Source organism: Cornus florida, unplaced genomic scaffold (assembly GCF_030987335.1).
Source record: "Cornus florida cultivar Cherokee Brave unplaced genomic scaffold, ASM3098733v1 CherokeeBrave_3.0.0_Hap2_Chr01, whole genome shotgun sequence".
Lineage (NCBI taxonomy): Eukaryota > Viridiplantae > Streptophyta > Magnoliopsida > Cornales > Cornaceae > Cornus > Cornus florida.
This window is the reverse complement of record NW_026775571.1, coordinates 105,923,231-105,941,780: the sequence shown is the minus strand read 5'-3', so window position 1 is coordinate 105,941,780 and position 18,550 is coordinate 105,923,231. Positions and strand designations below refer to the sequence as shown.

The 18,550-nt window shown below is 37.2% G+C and overlaps 1 protein-coding gene across 2 annotated transcripts in view; it reads left to right on the top strand.

Moving 5' to 3' along the window:
* LOC132311960 (187-kDa microtubule-associated protein AIR9) overlaps positions 1-14,085 on the top strand; it is a 47,731-nt gene extending 33,646 nt beyond the window's left edge. For both annotated transcript variants that reach the window (XM_059810143.1, XM_059810151.1), the window contains exons 32-39: positions 6,192-6,330; positions 6,827-7,008; positions 7,820-7,975; positions 9,664-9,795; positions 11,556-11,614; positions 13,288-13,320; positions 13,426-13,557; positions 13,642-14,085. In XM_059810143.1, coding sequence (XP_059666126.1) covers positions 6,192-6,330; positions 6,827-7,008; positions 7,820-7,975; positions 9,664-9,795; positions 11,556-11,614; positions 13,288-13,320; positions 13,426-13,557; positions 13,642-13,818 — 1,010 coding nt within the window. In that variant the 3' untranslated portion in view covers positions 13,819-14,085. The remainder of the gene's footprint in view (positions 1-6,191; positions 6,331-6,826; positions 7,009-7,819; positions 7,976-9,663; positions 9,796-11,555; positions 11,615-13,287; positions 13,321-13,425; positions 13,558-13,641) is intronic.
* Positions 14,086-18,550: the final 4,465 nt, after the last annotated feature.

The window sequence follows — 18,550 nt, the reverse complement described above, 5'->3', positions numbered from 1 at the left end:
AGGTGTTGAAAGAGCAGTGTCTGAAAAAGGTGACGCTGTACGGTCTTCCTCTCCACCTTTGGAGCCATTCTCTGTTTGTGACAGTTGGTGATCTTTGTGGTGGGTTCATTTGGGTGGATGCCGATGAAGCTTTGGATGCTGAAATAGTCCGAATCACTGTCTCTGATGGGAAGGTTTGTCCTCCGTTTGTGTTCATTCATGATGACCAGTTCTGCTATAAGGTGTTTGTTTGGGAGGAGAAGCATCATGAGCTTGTTCCGACGACTGATAGCCTGGAAGGCGGGGATGGTTCGCACTTGCTTAAGGAGAAAGTATGGTTGAGGTGGGAATCCATGGGGAAAAAAGGTATGGCTGAGTTCCAGGCATGGAAGGAATGGAGTGAAGACTTATGGATTCGCAATTCGGAGTGTTTTAGAAGGATTTACACTCAGAATCGCAAGGATGGGCTTTCCTTTTTGTCGGATCGCCGATGGCAGGAAGCGTTTCGGAAGTTGCAGTGGGGTGGAGGTCTCGCCGGAAATAGTCGTAGACCTTTTGCGCAGCAGCGAGATCAAACAAGACGACGAGGTGGCTTCCACGCTCAGCAGGCGCGTGGGAGGGGGAGGGTTCCAGCTTTTCCACGTGGTTGGCGCTCAGGCTTTGCCCGTTCCCAATGGAGAACAACTGTTCCCACGATCTATTCAAATTCGGCTCCCCACTCAGATGGGCTTTATGGTGGTCTTGAGAATGGGGCCCTTGTTTCTAATAGTGTTTTGCCTGGGTCTGTTGGGCCGCTTGTTGGGCCTGATAGGCCTACTGCTAAAAGGCCTCTGTCAGATTCTTTGGAATTGGATTGTGGTGGGCAAGTCTCTTGTGAGGTGGTTGGTGGGCCGAGCGCCCATTCTTCTAGAGATGATTCTGTTGGTGGACTTTCGGGGTTGAAGAGTGGGTCGAGTTGTGGATCTGGGTTTCTGTGTAATAGGTTTGAGCCCTTGGTATCAATGAGTGTTGACAGAGATTCCTGTGCTGCCGGGTTGTTATCTGCGAATGTCAAGGTTGATCGACGAGTGAAGGATCCGGTACTGAGACGTCGGTTGCCCAAGAAGAAAATTATTCTTCCCGCTCTTTGCAAAAAGTGGTCAAGGAAAGATAAACAGAAATGGGTGGCATCTTCGCAGTCGGGGTTCGATCCGGGTATGTTTTCAATTTCAGTTCCCTCTGAATCCTCTCCTCCTAAGTTGTGCTCTCCTTCTACTTCTTCTCCTTCTTTGGGGGGGTCGATGACTTCACTGGATCGGGTGATGGGTGGGACTGACATGGTTTCTCAATCCTTGGCACCGGTGATTGAGAAGGACTCGGTTTTGGCTGGAAGGCATGTTGGTGATTCTGGTTATAGGCTTGGTTTCTCTCGGCGAAGTGAAGGTATGGGTGAGGGTATTACGGTTTGTATTGGTCGGGATGTGAAGGTAAAGTTGGATGATGAAACAGCCTCTGTTCTATTGAAGGAGTTACGGGACCACTTGGCTTTAAAAGGTTTTCTTTCTGATTCAGGAGATGTTTTGACAGAGGAGGAGCCTGTTTCACGGTATTGTTCGCATTCTTCTTCAGTTCTTGATGATTGGGAGGGAGCTGCAGGTTCATCCCTTGATGGGGACTCGGGCATGATTCCATGGGAAGATTTGGAACAAGTAGTGAATTTGGTTGTCCCTTTGGCTGTTGTTCCACCAGGGGAGAATTGGGTTAGTGACTCGACTGAGGTTGGAGTGAATGACCTTGAGGAGGAGTGGGTGAGGGAGAAGGGCTTGGAAGTGGGCCCTTTGTTGGGTGTTTCTTTTGAAGGCAGGGTGGATGAGGCGATGTGTTTGTTTAATGATGTCCTCAGTTCTCATTTTAAAGTAAAGGTGAGTGATAATGTGGGGCGGTAGGAGGAGAGAGGGGAGACAATGTTGCAAAGTCCCAATGATGTTATCACATACGAAAGGAGGAATAGGGGGTCTAGATCTGGAGGGAGAGGTGGTGGAAGGAGGGGAGGATTTGCTTTTCCAAGTGTTTCCCTATGAAGTTACAAATTCTCTCATGGAATGTCCGGGGTCTCAATGATCCGGTTAGAAGGAAAGTGGTGAAGTCGGTTATTCGTAAAAGTAGGGGTCATGTGGTGTGTCTCCAGGAGACTAAACTGGCTTCGATGTCTGATAGGATTGTGAGGAGTCTTTGGGGGGGGGGGGGGGGGGGGGTCGATTTGTGGAGTGGGTTGCTTTGGATGCTATTGGCTCCTCGGGGGGCATTTTGATCTTGTGGGACAACAGATGGGTGTCTAAAGTGGATGCTAAGGTTGGGCGTTTCTCTGTTTCTTGCATTCTTGCTTTAGTTGAGGATGGTGTTCATTGGATTCTTTCTGGTGTTTATGGTCCTTCAGAGGACGGTGAGCGCCACTTGCTTTGGGAGGAATTGGGGGAGATTCGAAGTCAATGGTGTTTGCCTTGGTGTATTGGAGGGGACTTCAATGTTGTTCGTTCTCCGTTTGAGAGGTCAACGGGAGGTAGGTGGACGTCTGATATAGAGGCTTTCTCAGAGTTTATTGATGAGTTTGGGCTGATTGATTTGCCCTTGGTTGGAGGTCCGTTTACTTGGTCAAGTGGCCGCTCTCCCTCTACCCTCTCTCGGATTGACAGATTCTTGGTGTCAGGGGAGTGGGAGGAGAGGTTCTCTGATGTTGTCCAGACTACTTTAGCACGTCCTATCTCTGACCATGTTCCGTTGATGTTAGATTGTGGGGGACTGTGTAGTAGACATTCTCCTTTCAGATTCGAGAATATGTGGCTGCGGGCTGAGGGCTTTCTGGAGAGGGTCCGTCTTTGGTGGGAGGGGTATGGTGTGGCCGGCACCCCAAGTCATGTGCTCGCAGGCAAATTGCGTCTTTTAAAGGTGAACCTTAAGACTTGGAATAAAGAGGTCTTTAGGAATTTGGAATGGAGGAGAAATCGGGTCTTAGCTGAGATTGCGTCTATTGATCGGATGGAGGGTCAAGGGGATTTGGTGGAGGCTTTGAAGATTAGGAGGGCGGAGTGTAAGGCGGAGTTTACTGAGATTGCAATCATGGAGGAGATCTCGTGGAGGCAAAAATCTCGAGCCTTGTGGCTTAAGGAGGGAGATAGAAATACTAAATTTTTCCACAGATAGGCCAATGCTCATAGAAGAGGCAATCACATAGGGAGGATTCGGGTTGAAGGGGTTGTTTTTTGTAAGGAAGAAGAGATCTGCAAAGAATTTTCAAAGTTCTTTGAGAAGTTGTTCACTGAGACTGTTGAGTGGAGATCTTTGCTTGAAGGGTTACAGTTTGACTCTATTTCTGAGGAGGAGTGCTTGGGTTTGGAGTTGCCTTTTTCTGAGGAGGAAGTTCTGTTTGCTTTGAAGAGTTGTAATGGGGATAAAGCCCCAGGTCCCAATGGTTTTACCATGAAATTTCTTTTGGAGTGTTGGGAGGTGGTCAAAGGGGAGTTGATGGGCACTCTTCATGCTTTCCATTCTCGGGGCTCGTTTGAGAAAAGCTTGAATGCCACGTTCATTACCCTTATTCCGAAAAAAGGGGGGGTGTTGGATGTTAGGGACTTTCGCCCTATTAGTTTGGTGGGTTGTATCTATAAGTTGATAGCCAAGGTGCTAGCTTCTAGATTGAGGAAAGTTATGGATGGCATCATTTCGGACTCTCAAAATGCTTTTGTCGGTGGTCGTCAGATTTTGGATTCAGTTCTTATTGCAAGCGAGTGTGTGGACTCTAGACTGCGTAGTGGGGTCCCAGGTTTTCTGTGTAAGCTGGACATAGAGAAGGCATATGACCATGTGAGTTGGAGCTTCCTTCTCTATCTAATGGAGAGGATGGGGTTCGGTGATAGGTGGAGGAGATGGATTCACTTTTGCATTTCCAGTGCTCGGTTTTCGATACTTGTTAATGGTGCTCCTTCCGGTTTTTTCTCTAGTTCAAGGGGCTTGAGACAAGGGGATCCTCTCTCTCCCTTCTTGTTCTTGTTTGTGATGGAGGCCCTTAGTAGATTGATGAGAAAGGCTTCAGATTTGGGTTTTTTGAGGGGCTTCCGGGTGGGCAGGGATGTTGCTTCTCAGTTGGAGATCTCTCATTTGATGTTTGCTGATGATACTTTTGTTCTTTGTGATGCGAATGTGTCCCGGATTAGATATTTGAGATGTGTTTTGATTTGGTTTCAAGTTGTCTCTGGCCTTAAGGTGAATGTGGGCAAGAGTGTTTTGGTGCCTGTTGGGGAGGTCCTTGAGATTGAGATGTTTGCTGACATTCTTGGTTGTAGGACTGGGTCATTTCCCATTTCTTACTTAGGTTTGCCTCTGGGTGCTCCTTCGAGATGTGTAGGAATTTGGGACCCAGTGGTGGACAGATTTGAAAGAAGGCTAGCGGGTTGGAAGAAGCAGTATCTTTCCAAGGGCGGCAGGGTCACTCTGATTAAGAGCACCCTCTCTTGCCTCCCCACTTACTTTATCTCTCTTTTTCAAATTCCCTCTTCAGTTGCGGAGAGGATTGAGAGGTTGCAGCGTAATTTTCTTTGGGGAGGTAGAGCTGAAGAGTTTAAGTTCCATTTGGTGCGATGGGATCAGGTTTGCAGGCCTATTCGGAATGGTGGGTTGGGTCTCCGTAGATTGGTGCCATTTAATAAGGCCCTTCTCGGGAAATGGTTGTGGAGATTTGGTGTGGAGAGACATTGGCTTTGGAGGAGGGTTGTGGCGTGTCGTTTTGGGGAATTGAGAGGAGGATGGAGTTCCTTGGAAGTGCGGGATCCTCGGGGGGTAGGGGTCTGGAAAGTGATTCGGAAGGGTTGGGATGAATTCTTTAAACACGTTCGATTTCGTCTTAGAGATGGGAGGAGGATTTGCTTCTGGGAGGATGTGTGGTGTGGAGATGTTCCTCTCGCTCTCGCTTTTCCTCAGCTTTACAGGATTGCTTCGGATAGGCAGGCCATGGTGGTCAACTGTTATCATCTTGATAATGGAAGACTGGTTTGGGATGTTCGATTCAGGCGTCACTTTCAGGATTGGGAGATCGAGGAGGTCATTCGCTTCTTGGAGCTGCTTTATCGCCAAAGGATTGTGGAGGAGGATTCGGATTGTTGGTCTTGGGTTGCAAACTCTCATGGGCGTTTTGAGGTGAGGTCCTTCTTCAAGTGTCTCTCATTTGATTCTGATGTTCGTTTTCCTTGGAAGTCTGTTTGGCGCTCCAAGGCTCCTCTCAAGGTGGCTTTCTTTGTGTAGTCTTCGGTTATGGGTAAGATCCTAACCCAGGATAATTTGCGAAGGAGAAGCCAAGTAGTGATCAATCGTTGTTTTATGTGCCTTCGTAATGAGGAATCAGTGGATCACCTTCTCATTCATTGCTATGTGGCTAGAGAGTGTTGGGATTTGATGCTTGGCTTATTTGGGCTTTATTGGGTTATGCCTAGATCTACAAGAGGGTTGATTGAGGCTTGGAGAGGTTGCCCGGTGGGGACTCACAGTCAGGATGCGTGGAGGGCTACACCGCTTTGTGTATGGTGGTGCATTTGGCTTGAAAGGAATAGGAGATATTTTGAAGAAAAGGCGATGTCGATTTCGGTGCTTAAATTTTCGATTATTTCCACTCTGTTTTGTTGGGTTTTAGGGAGAGATCATAGATCTTTGGAGGAAATTGTTGATTTTTTGGCCTCTTTGAAGGATTGAGTGGCTTTTTGTATTGTTCTTGGGTTCCGCTCCCCCTTGGAGTGTTTTTTTATAAAATTTTTTATTTATCAAAAAAAAGAACATATCTTGGATACTTTTTATGATTTGTGAGGGGATTTGTTTTCTTTGTAGAGCCCGCCAAATTATATCTTTTGGGACCCTATCATACACTTTTTTTAAGTCTATAAATACCATATGTAAGTCTTGTTGCTTACTCTCTTTAACTAATTGTCTAAGTAGGTATAGCTTCTATATACACAATAGATTGAACGGCAGGGAGCTTTTTATCAGCTGTCCATTGTGTTGTCATCCGTATAAATTATATATTTATTGAGCGAAAATAATTTAAAATTTCATGTTGTACATTGTTAAATTTAGCTCTTTACAGCAACTTCAGAAAATTATAATCATCAGCTTACATCATCTTGTTATAATCATTGTATATTAAGCATTATAATTATTATTTTTCATCTGAAAATTTTATTGCACTTCAGAACTTCCGAAAATTGAGATGGTTGCTCTTACGGGAAAGGCTGTCGAAGGAGATGTAATCACTGCCGTTGAAGTAATTCCGAAGTGTGAAACTCAACAACTTGTTTGGGGCAAGTACAAGAAAGATGTCAGATATCAATGGTATAATGCTGTGTTCTACTAGTTCATAGCTTGGTTGTTTTCAAATGCTTTATAGTAATGGTTGATTTTGCAAGTTCTTAGAAGTGTTAACTGTTTGGTTGCTTGGACATCTTAGCAATATCAAGGTAATATTCATGAAGGTTATTTTTGTTCAGCCTTTTGAAGATGTCCAATATAAAACAACATTCTGAACCAGCCTTTCTGGATATATATTTGTGCCAAAAAGTTACATCTGACTAAACCCTAAATTTAGAAAAGATCCCTTTGTATGGACTACCTATAATTCATTTCAGTATATATATTTTTTATACTTGTCTTACGTCTGGCAACATGCATTGGGGTCGGACACAGTTTTAAATTTTCAGCATGGTGCTTTTCTATATACCTGTCCTAGGATTCACTCGTTTTTTAGTATATTAGATAAGTCCAGTAAGGCATCTTCTTTAATTAGTATTTTTTTTTCTCCTTCCAGTGCATGACATGAGGTATGATGCAGGTTCTGTTCATCTGAAACGGGAAACACTGAATCCTTTGATCTATTACCTTCACAACGTTCTTGCTCTTATAAGTTGCGATTGGAGGACATTGGTCGGTGTCTGAGATGTGAATGCATTGTGAACGATGTGTTTGGAAGGTCAAGTGAGCCAGCATATGCTGAAACTGCTTTCATCTTACCAGGTCTTCAATTTCTTCTCTAATTGTACAGGCAATTGACCAAGGATTACCTTCTTTTACTCGTTCCTGAAAATTTATCTTTTAAATTTAGCTGATATTCCCAAAACTTCTTTGATTTACCTGCAAGGAAAGCTGGTATATGTGCTACATGCGCGGATTTAATGAATAGGCATCAATTTTCCTCTTTGTTTTTCAACATAAAATGGATGGATATTCGACTGTAAAATATTACTCCATATTTGAATTCAATATAGGGCATTCAGATCTCATCCAGATCCTACTTTTTGCATGCATTGCATGTTGACCTATACCATCTGTAATAATGCTATCGTCTAAGTTCCCTGAGGAAATTGCTTGCTGATGGATAATTCTGAAAAATTAAGTTGTTGGATTGATTTTAATGTGTGTGTAAATAATTTGGCTAATGATCATTTTCAATTGCTTATTTTGATTGATTGTGAGGCGGCTGACAAGAACTTCTTCTTCTTCTTTTTTTATTTTAAAAATAAATAAAAAAATCTCTGATTACAATATTGGTCCTTTCAATTAGGTTAACAACAGCTTCTATTCCTAGTCCTATTGCTTTTTAAGTATCCCTGAAATAGGTAATGTGGATTGAGTGGAAGAATATTTTCACCAATGAGGATTAACTCTTTTATTACTTTGAATTAACTTGTTTGCTTCCAACTGGGTTTTATTTACTCAATCATCAAATGGTTATTAATATTGTTATTTGTTTTTCTTAGAAAGCGTTAGTTTTTTATCATTCTGTAGCAGTAATTTGTTTCTTATTTAAAGTTCTGTTTTTGTTCAGGGATCCCTAGAATTGATAAGCTGGAGATTGAGGGCAGAGGTTTCCACACCAACTTATATGCTGTCCGAGGCATTTATGGTGGAGGAAAGGAGGGAAAAAGTAGAATTCAGTGGCTTAGATCAATGGTTGGAAGTCCTGACCTTATCTCTATTCCTGGTATGTGCTAAATCACTGGGTTTGTCCTATGGCTCAGTAATCTGGCTTTGTCAAAGATGATGCCCTTCTTACTTATCACAAAAAAAAAGAAAAAAGAAAAAAAAAGAAGATGATGCCCTTCTTTTATCAATTTTTTTTTTTGGTTTAAATTTATGTGTTATTGGAGAAATATTAGAAGTGAAACAGGAACGTGGAGCCCATAGTTGTAAAATTTGGAGCAGACATTACCATGTTTGGGAGGACAGGTCACTGAGGCACTAATTCAAGTGACTTAAGGTGACAACAAGGCTTGTCTTGATCTGTTTTTAGGGGTGGCAATTTGTGTTGGCAGTTCATATTCGTGTCTTGTCAACCTAATTGTTTTTTGTTATATAAATATAAACACGACCCATTTAATAGTTGTGTCAGAATCCTTGAAACGAACACAACCCGTTTATTAAAAATATAATACAACAGAACCCGTGTAACCCTTTTAATAAATGGGTCTTCTAACACGACATGACCCGTTTAATAACGTATGTAATCTGTGTAGATTAGATGGGTCAAGTTACCTGTCTATTAACATATTTTTTTGTTAGTATAAAATGCAAATATTATGAAAAAGATGACATAATGCGATAATGGATGTCTAAATTCATGAAAATGAGGATAGTGATATTGCAATTACAAAAAATGGGGACAAGTACAATCTCCATATTGGGCTTATACTGATATAACACAAATATCCATGGTAATTCGGTTAAAACAGGTTAATAAAGTTGAACTGATATGATTAATTAAACAGGTCTGATCAGGTTATATAAGTTCACCCCAAAACATGAGCACAACATGATTAATTAAAGGGGTTGACACGATTGTTACACAAACATGATTAAGGTTAAACCAAAAATCCCTAATTTTGTGTCATGTTGAATTTTTCCACCTCTATTGTTTCCGTATAAATGAGTTACTGATCAACTGATTCCACCTGCACCACTGGATTACTTGAAATTTGAATTATTATTATGATTATTATTCAAGCGGTTTAGACTAGAGTTAACCAATTCTTTACCTGTACGTACAGTGTTAATGTTTTTTTTACTTCATTTTTAATCTTACAATAGTTGATCCAGTCGTATGGACCCCCTAATCGATCCAAAGTAGGATCATGATAATAACTACCTTGATATAGTGTATGTGTTGTGACTTATAATTTCTGCTTTCATCACATAAACACTCATACCTAAAATTAATTTTGTAGAATAGTTTGGAAAAATCCAAAAATTTCAATTTTTTTATACATATGTGGTTGAATACTATAATGATAATCATATATTGAATTCACAAATTAGTGAATTATGATGAACTTTTAAAGGTGATTTAATATGAGTAATGGCCTGCCTATACAGTGTATTTTAAACCACTGTTATAGTAATAACATACTAATGTTAAAATGAAAGATTCTGTATTGACTTGATTAAGTCGCAATGTGCAAGGTTGAAAAAAAATACAACATTGGTTTCCGATCCCATTAGGTGACACCGTGACGCCCATTACATGCTGCGTCTGCTACACCTTGGCTATCATTGTATAATTTATAATACTAGTTGGTGTTTAACCCTTTATATAGTTTTACAGGATTTATCATCAAAATCAACTTCTATATTCCAGCTCAGAGGCTTGATTGCAAGCTTGATGTGATGTTGCAGGGGAAACTGGCAGGATGTATGAAGCTAATGTCGATGATGTGGGTTACAGGCTGGTGGCGGTTTATACTCCTTTGAGAGAGGATGGAGTTGAGGGGCAGCCTGTTTCTGCGTCAACTGAGCCAATTGCAGTTGGTAAAAGCGGAATTATGTTTCAATTTTATGTCTATATTCTCTTTTTGCTCTTATAGATTAACATATATGCTACTTAAGGAGAAATTATTCATTGCAACTGTTGCAAAGATGACGTGGTGCAACGGATGGCTACAAACACTCCACCAAAGTACATATATCAACTTTTTGGTTCCATTGTAGGTCGACTTTGCTTTGGTGGTGTATTTATAGTCGTTCGTTGCACCAAGTCATCGTTGCAACGGTTGCAATGAATAATTTCTCCTACTTAAGGTTATCTAAATCCATACTTCACCTCCTTTTGATTTATAACTAAAACCAAACCAATCAGCTATATATTTATGAGATATTGTGGAAAAAAATGTCCTCAACTAATTTATGCAATTGTATATCTCATAACCTGTATCAAAATGATATTAGTTGTCCATATGCTGTCAAATCTGAACAGTTCATACTAAAAAAATTATAGAAAATTCATTTTTACATAAAACACAGTGAAATTATATGGATGACATTCTGGACAGTTTGTACTAATATTCTGGAAAGTAGACTTAACATAATACCATGGTAACAAAAGTCCCCCACAACGATTTCTGTTGCCAACTAAATAAGATTTTAAATTTAACTAGGGCCTTCTGCAGCTTCTTTTCTTTTATTTTTATTTATTTATTTTTATGTAGTCTTTAGTTGTACTAGTCGTCATCATCATCCTGCCTGAATCCCATATGAAAGGGTTTTATGCTGTCTTTTGTGATAAACAAAATTTCATGAAAAATAGAATGCTCAATCTCTTCAGGAGAAACCGATTTCTAATGTAATGTTTCATGTCTTCAGAAATTAAAGCAATTTTATATTTAATTGTAAATAATCACAATAGAAGTCCAGAAAAATTGATTTCCCTCCAAAGGCCCCACAGAACAAAATTGAGGCAGCAACTTACATATGGGGAGAAATTGTAAATCTATAAAGGAGATAGTTGATTTTTGGGTTCCTTGGGCTCTTAGGTCCTTTTGACTGTGGCCTTTCTGTAGTTTTTGGGATGCATTCCCCTTTTGAACGCTTTCTAATGTATTTTTACTTAAATAAATTAAAAAAAAAAAACTCAATATTCATTTGGGCCAACAATTATATCGATTTTAATCTTGAATTATATTATTTGAGTCATGTGACAACTGAATTTAACAGAAAAAAATGGAAAAGATAACATATGTATATGGACAATTATTATATAACAAGAAATGAAATATAGAATTAATTTAGCTGTCAAGAAAAGCTATGCTGGATGCTTAATTTAGCAGTCAATTTTAGATGCTAACATGAATTTAATACTATGTCTGAGTACTTGTGGGATCATGTAGCATCTGGTTTCTTCCATAGAACATATATTGACAAGTCAGGAATCCCTGGCTAGTTTCCAACCTAATTTGGCATGCATGTCATGTTGATGAAGGTGAATTTCGTCCCACGCCACCTTCTTTTGGTCTGAAATCTTAGTGCATTTCATCAACCTATTACAACATGCTTAAAAGGGTAGGGTTTTTTCTGAAACTCTATATATATATATATATTTAAACTCTATATTCTGTATTTGCTATTTGCTTCTTGTATGTGTGTCTTTGTTTGGTTAATTTTTTTTTTGGCAGGGACGTTTCCATTTATATAATTGCTGGAGTTCCATCTGAATTTACGATATCAACTGAGTCTCTGACTTCTTCATTCCTGTATTGCTTTTGCATTTATTTTGGCACTTTGTCTACTTGCAGAGCCCGATGTTCTTAAAGAGGTGAAGCAGATGCTTAATCTTGGATCCGTGAAGTTTGAGGTGTGATTTTATTTATTTGTTTATATAATTTCTGCATCTGATTTAAATTTCTTTCCAAGATATGAACTTTTTGAGTAGTTTTTTGTATTCGTTTTTTTCTCCTCACAAATATTCAGGTTTCTACGTAAATTCATATACCTTTTGCATGGTTTTTCAATGTGCCAGCATAGAGAAGGTGTTTGGCATTTATGATTAGCAATTTAAGAATATATGGAGGTTAACTATTTTTTAGTATCAGTTCTATTTTCCAGTCCATGACTTTTTTCTAATGTCTTCTATGAGAAACTGCATAAAAAGTAGATAGAAGCAGTTACTTTTCTCCAAGTCTCTCTCTCTCTCTCTCTCTCTCTCTCTGTGTCCAGCTATAATCATGATCATGACCACCCTTGGCGTGTTAAGTCATCAAAAGTACCATTCCTACAATATGGGACTCTGGAGTCGTCTAATTTCCTAGATTTTTAAAACTATTACCGGATTGGAAAGTGAAGTTGGAGTCTCTTATCTGGGTAGGCTTTATGGAAATACAGTATGAAGCATGGAAAACGAGATTGTTGGAGGGCGTCTAAGAGTGCAAGTTCTTTATGAGGGAGTTTTATTACAAACTATGTGATGAACTTTTATTTCTTTGGAAAAATTGTGATTTAAAGGCCCCATTTAAGGTGCTGTCTTTTGCATGGACTGCAAACAGGGAGGCAGTCCTAATGACTGACAACCTGTGGTTTTGGGACCAGATCATGATGATATGCTGCACGTGTAGGGAGGCAGTAATGTGTGTTGGTAATTTAATTTTGAACTGCCGGGTTACTAAAGTTGTTGAATCTCCTAGTGTTTTTTTTCTTTGGAATGCCTGAATGTCATTAGCTTGTTGGAGTAGTGGTTTTTCTTGGAAAGTGAGGAAGGCATGTGATATTATCCTCCTATTCTATTGGGTGCTGAAGGAGCAGTACTGACAGTCTTTTGAGGGAGAGCATCTCTATTCATAAGTTGAATGGAATGAAAATGATCACTGTGTTTTTTTGTTCTTGTACTTCTTTCATTTTTTGTTTCTTTTCTTCCTTAATGTTGTCTTTATGTAAATATTTCGATAATTCTCATTTTATCTCCAATCGGTTCTCTTCTATTTGGTGTTTCACAAGTGACTACTTGATACGAGTATCAAGAAAATGTAGCTGCATTTTCGCTGGAATGCTTAGTTGAATCAACAAGAATTAATATCACAAAGCCTGATCTGCAATGTTGATTGAAACATTCAAATTTCCAATTTTAATAGCAATGGGAAAAGGTCTTGGTTATGGAAGCAGTTATTTCTGGGGAAAAAAGTTTCTGGTAAGCATGTGATAAACTAATCTGTAGAAATCTGTTGTAGGTGCCAACTGGCACTTGAAACCTCAAAAATGACCATGTTCTTTCATTTAACCAGGTGTTCGGTGCAAATGGCATTTGCATCTATATATAGCTTATTTCAGGAACACACTTTTTTTCTTCAATGTATGCAGCTGTTTGTTAGACTATCGGACCCTTTTAGACTAACAGACCCTTTTGGAGGAGTATTGAATACATTTCTTGAATAAGTAAATATCTTATAGACTTGTTTAGATACTTAAAATGTAATTCTATAGAAAAAGATGATGCATTTATCGTCCATAAGCTCACAAATTGGGACTTTGGAACAGGTATTGTGTGATAAGGACCGATCTCCGAAAAAGGTATTATCCTGCCTCTGTGTCCATTTACTTGTTTTTGTTTTCCTTGCGTACAGAACTGGAAAAAGGAAAGCCTTATAAACATCTTCAACACTATCAATATTTCAGGTTCCAGGAGTTGGCAGTCTTGATAGAAGAATTCTGGAAATTAATAGGAAGAGAATCAAGGTTGTGAAGCCTGGTTCTAAGACTTCATTTCCCACGACTGAGATTCGTGGAAGCTATGCTCCTCCATTCCATGTAAGTTTGTCTGATGCGGCTTTCATTTTATTTTTCTTTTCGGTTTCAAAAAACTTTGTATTATCTAAAATCAAAATTTTCCAGGTTGAGATTTTCCGAAATGACCAACATCGGCTCAAGATTGTAGTAGACAGTGAGAATGAAGTAGACTTGATGGTACAGACCCGGCACCTACGTGATGTCATTGTCCTTGTGATTCGAGGCCTTGCTCAGCGATTCAACAGTACATCCCTCAATTCTCTCCTCAAAATAGAAACATGACCTGCTAGTAAATATTTTGTAAATCGAGTCTCTCTCTCTATTCCCATTGTTTCATTTTGCTTTTATTGCATTGTTGTCGTCTGTATAAAACCTTATTTATATTTTTCTGTAATTTGCATGGAGTTGTGTGTAGTAGCCAGAAAATGTGGTGTCACAACTACTTTATATTATTATGTCATTGCTACTGTTCTTATGTTTGATGCACAAATCGTAATTTGTTAGAAACAATGGTGATTAGTTTATATATCCATTCTAAGTTTCTTTTTATTGGTTTGCGTGCTTCTTCAATGTGCACTGTTTGGTTAGTGAGAGAATAGTACAAAAAATGAATAGAATAGGTTTGGGAATTTGAATTTTTTAGGGAAAAATCGCTTTTATTCAGCTCTCTAAAATTTGCCCCTGTAACTACCCATCATGTTCAATGTGCCAGTGTAATCGTCAGTCACTCTCAACTGGTAAGCTTCTTGTGCACTCTACTGTTTGCATTATACTGCATCTTTATTAACGTTAATTTTAACCGTAAAATGGTATAACCTGAAGAATGATTGTGTGTGATGAACCATGGCAATGTCAAATGGGTTTGACTGAATGATGACTTGTATTTCATATTGTTGAATGATTGTGATGGCCTCTCACGCCAAGTCTCAACCAGATTGGATAGATATAGAGAAACCCCAAAACTTATCCACACCCTTCACAAGAGAGATTCAGATTTCACTTTGCAAATCACCGTGTAGAGGGGTGATTATTATATTATATACTATTGTATTAATAAACTTTATATTTGTGACTAATTCTTAGTAACGATTAATCTTCTACTATATTATATATACTATTATATTAATAAACTTTATATTTGTGACTAATTCCTATGATTGTGATTAATTAATCTTCATATGAGAGACTGTGTTTTGTTTGTACACAGGAGAATTAATACATGTGAGGGGTATAAAGATCCAACTAGTCAAGGCTAAAACAGTACTTTCAAAAAGTGAGTAAAAGCTTATTTGGAAAATTTGCAACAAAAAAGGAAAGTTTTGGAATTTTATCTTTTAAAATTAGTTGACTTTAGTCTTGGTCAACTAACGAAGGGGTGTCAGGTAAAGTCAATTAAAACCTCATGGGAGGGTTGATTGTTCATTACTATGGCTTGATGGTCTTATGTTCATTAATATGACTTGATGGTCTTATACTCTTATATTTGTATATGTTAAAGTACTACTTTAAAAATCTTGTTTCTGTTTTTTTTTTCCCTTCTAATTTTTCTATTATGTGGTAAACTGGTAATTAATATTTGTGTGGTTAAGAAACTGCCACTTCTTCATCTTCATCTTCTTCTTCTTCTTCTTCCTATCCTAGCTCTCTTATTTTAAACCTAGCATAAAATAGGATGTCTCTTTTTTGTTCCATGTAACTCCTTCAATCCAAAAGCATGGACCTTTGCAAGTTTTTTTATACGGATAAGTTTGTTATTTGGGTTTGGTATATGATTATTTTTCTACCTTTTATTGTGATTCGTCAACCAAAATTATGGCTTCTCCATTGTTGTACTTGACATAATTGTAATGCTATCGAAGAAGATGATTTTATGTAGCTCTATGGCAGTCATTCGTGGATTTAATTGAAAAGAATTATTTAACAATATCAATTAAGTAGTGTGCCACTTTAACCATGGTGCATTGGGATTAATTTGGCACTGCAAGAATGAGATTCAAACACTCACAAGGGTTACATAGTCATGAAACTTGCATAGTGGGCCCATTGAATAAGGGATCTCCTGGAACGGGTTCAATAACCGGGATTAAAATCGTCTCCGGCGCAACACTAATCTGTCGGAATTTTCTTCTTCAGTTCATCCACCTTCAGTCGCTTCAAAATTGGAATCAATATCCCTGTAGTGGAAGACGAGAAGAAATACAAATAGTGGAAGACACGAACGCTTTGTCTATATACACTTGTAATGCGTATTTAGTAAAAAAAAAAATTATTCTTTTTTTTGTCTTTTATTACTAACTGACGTGGCAAAATCCTAGACGCACATCTCTCACCGGCTGGGACATATTCCCTGTTGCGCCGGAGACGATTTTAATCCTCAAGATGCCATCCTCAACCCAACCTGTATTGTCATTAACATTTATTTTCTTGCAAAATAACCAAGAATCAGAAAACAAGAGGAACTTAAAATTGTTCTCAAATGATCACAAGTCATCCACTAAATATATAAACAGAAAACTATAAATATTATCAACCAAAGAGCAAAAAGTAGAGCAGAAAAAGTGCCAAAGAGCAAAAAGTAGAGCAGAAAAAGTGTATCACTGATTCACTCCATATTTACTTGCATTCCCAGCCTGTCTTATTGATTTGAGCAGTGATATTTAGGACCAAGAGTAAGGCGGACTAAGAGTTAGGGAGAATTTTTGGACCGAATACATTAATACAAGGGATAAAGAAGTGGAGGTTCTCATATTTTTGTATTTAGCATACATTGACCAATTAAAATAATTCGGTAAGATTCGTTTGGTTAGCGTGAAGTAAAAAAAATTTTCAGGTAAATTCTTTTGGGAAAGTGGGATTCCCACATCGATAAATTTTCTTAAAATATTTCCCCGCATAAAATACAAAAAAAATTTATTTCTCATACAAAACTGTCATTTTATTTCCAAATTTCCTATTATGCCTAGTTGTTTCTCCATTTTTTATTTATTAATATCTCATATATTAAATTCAGACTTAGAAAATATTTCAACAACTCATGTATTGTGACACATTTACCTAAAATTTTTGGAAATAAATTAAGAGTTGAATGGTAGAATATTAAATAATATAACTTTTAATTTTATTAATATCTCAATAGGGAGAAGAGATTAATTTGGGGCATCATATTATTTTCCATTGAGGAAAAAATAAATTAACAACCATAAAAAAATATATATATATAAAAATATTATAAAAAAAATTACATAAAATTATACGAAGGGGGACTAAAAAATTTGCATAGAAGTGGTTCATATTCATAAAAAATATGAAAGGGGACTGATAAATTATGTATGAACTATAAAATTATTATGCATGAACTATAAAATTGTTTGACTCTTTTTTTTTAGGGCGTGCCAGAGTCTTTAGATCCAAGGGGTTAGATAGCCAAACTATCCTTGGTGCTGACCGAATCTGAAATCAGCCCTTAGTGAACCAGGCGATTGCTAGAAGACAAGAATGACCTCTTCCTTCAGGTTCTTCAACGCTTCACTAAAGGACTTTCAGTACTATAGTAGAATGGATGAAGGGAGTAAAACAAATTATACGAGCATTCATCTATTCTAAGAGACTTATAAAATTAAAGTAGAGAGGACTAATACCAGACTGTATTGAATTGCAGATAATGAAAAACATCGATAAAGAAACAGGAAATTTGTGTTGGTCAGGGACCTTTTGCTCAAGACCCTCATGGTGCTATTTATAGATGTCTGGAGTAGCAGTTTCCATTTCAAATTCAAATATTATATTTGAATTGAAAATTTCCTTTGTTTTAAGCTTATTGGAATAAAACTGACGTAGGCAATTTATTGACTTAAGACTCCAATTTTATATAAGAGTTTCTTAAGATAATAATAATAAATTATTATCACTAAAAAGACACATCTTCTTCTTCCAATTAACTAATGATATGTGGCTGAATTAATATCTTTTCCTCTAATCAACCAACACCATGTGTCTAAATTGAAAATTAAATTTAGGGTGCATACAAAAATATGTTACTTTTGCATGACAATTTTTATCCTAGAGTTGCCATTTAATTTTTCTTCGAGGGGGCTTAAAAAAAGATATATTTAATAATTCAATAAAATATGAGTATATTATCATAAATGAACTATATTCTACATATAAATATAAATATAAATAATTATTATTGAAAACACAAAATAAAAGAATCCGGCAACTAAAATGCAGTCCTCCTTAGTTTTTCTAATTTAAATATGAGTGTAAATAATAATAATAATTATTATTATTATTAATAATCCATTATTTTATGATTAAACATGAGTATTTTATGATAAATGAATTATATTCTACATATAAATATAAATAATTATTATTGAAAACAAAAAATAAAAAGAATCTTACAATTAAAATACAGTCCTCCATTTGTCTGATTTAAATATGAATATAAATAATAATAATAATTATTATTAATCCATTATTTTACTATTTAATTGCTAAAAATTAATATAAATAATTGGGTATAAAGATGATTCATCCAACACAAAATTAATTTATTTTTTAATATTTGAAATCATGAGGGTAGTTTTGGTAAGTAAATCATTTTCTTTTCCCTTTCATACTATTCAAACTAAAAAAAATAATATTTTTCCGCAACTTTCTTGAAAAATTTTCTTGCTAATCAAATGCATGCAAGAAACTTAATTTTTCTTTCTTTCTCTTTCATTTTCTATCATAAATTTCCGTCTAACCAAACGGACCCTTAAGGGAATTATGCAACCTTAAAATCATTTTCCTATTGATTTATTTGTCACTCTTTGATTTTTTTTTATTTTTATAAATAAGGTAAATGACACTAACTTCCCCCAATGAGAACTTGCAACATAAACATGAAATTCAACATGCTTTGAACAATCAAAGTTGTCCAACATTCAATCAAGGATAAGAACTAAAAAGTAAAAGTTCATATTAGTGTACCTTGTAATGGGATAAAATTCAAATTCAGAACCCATCC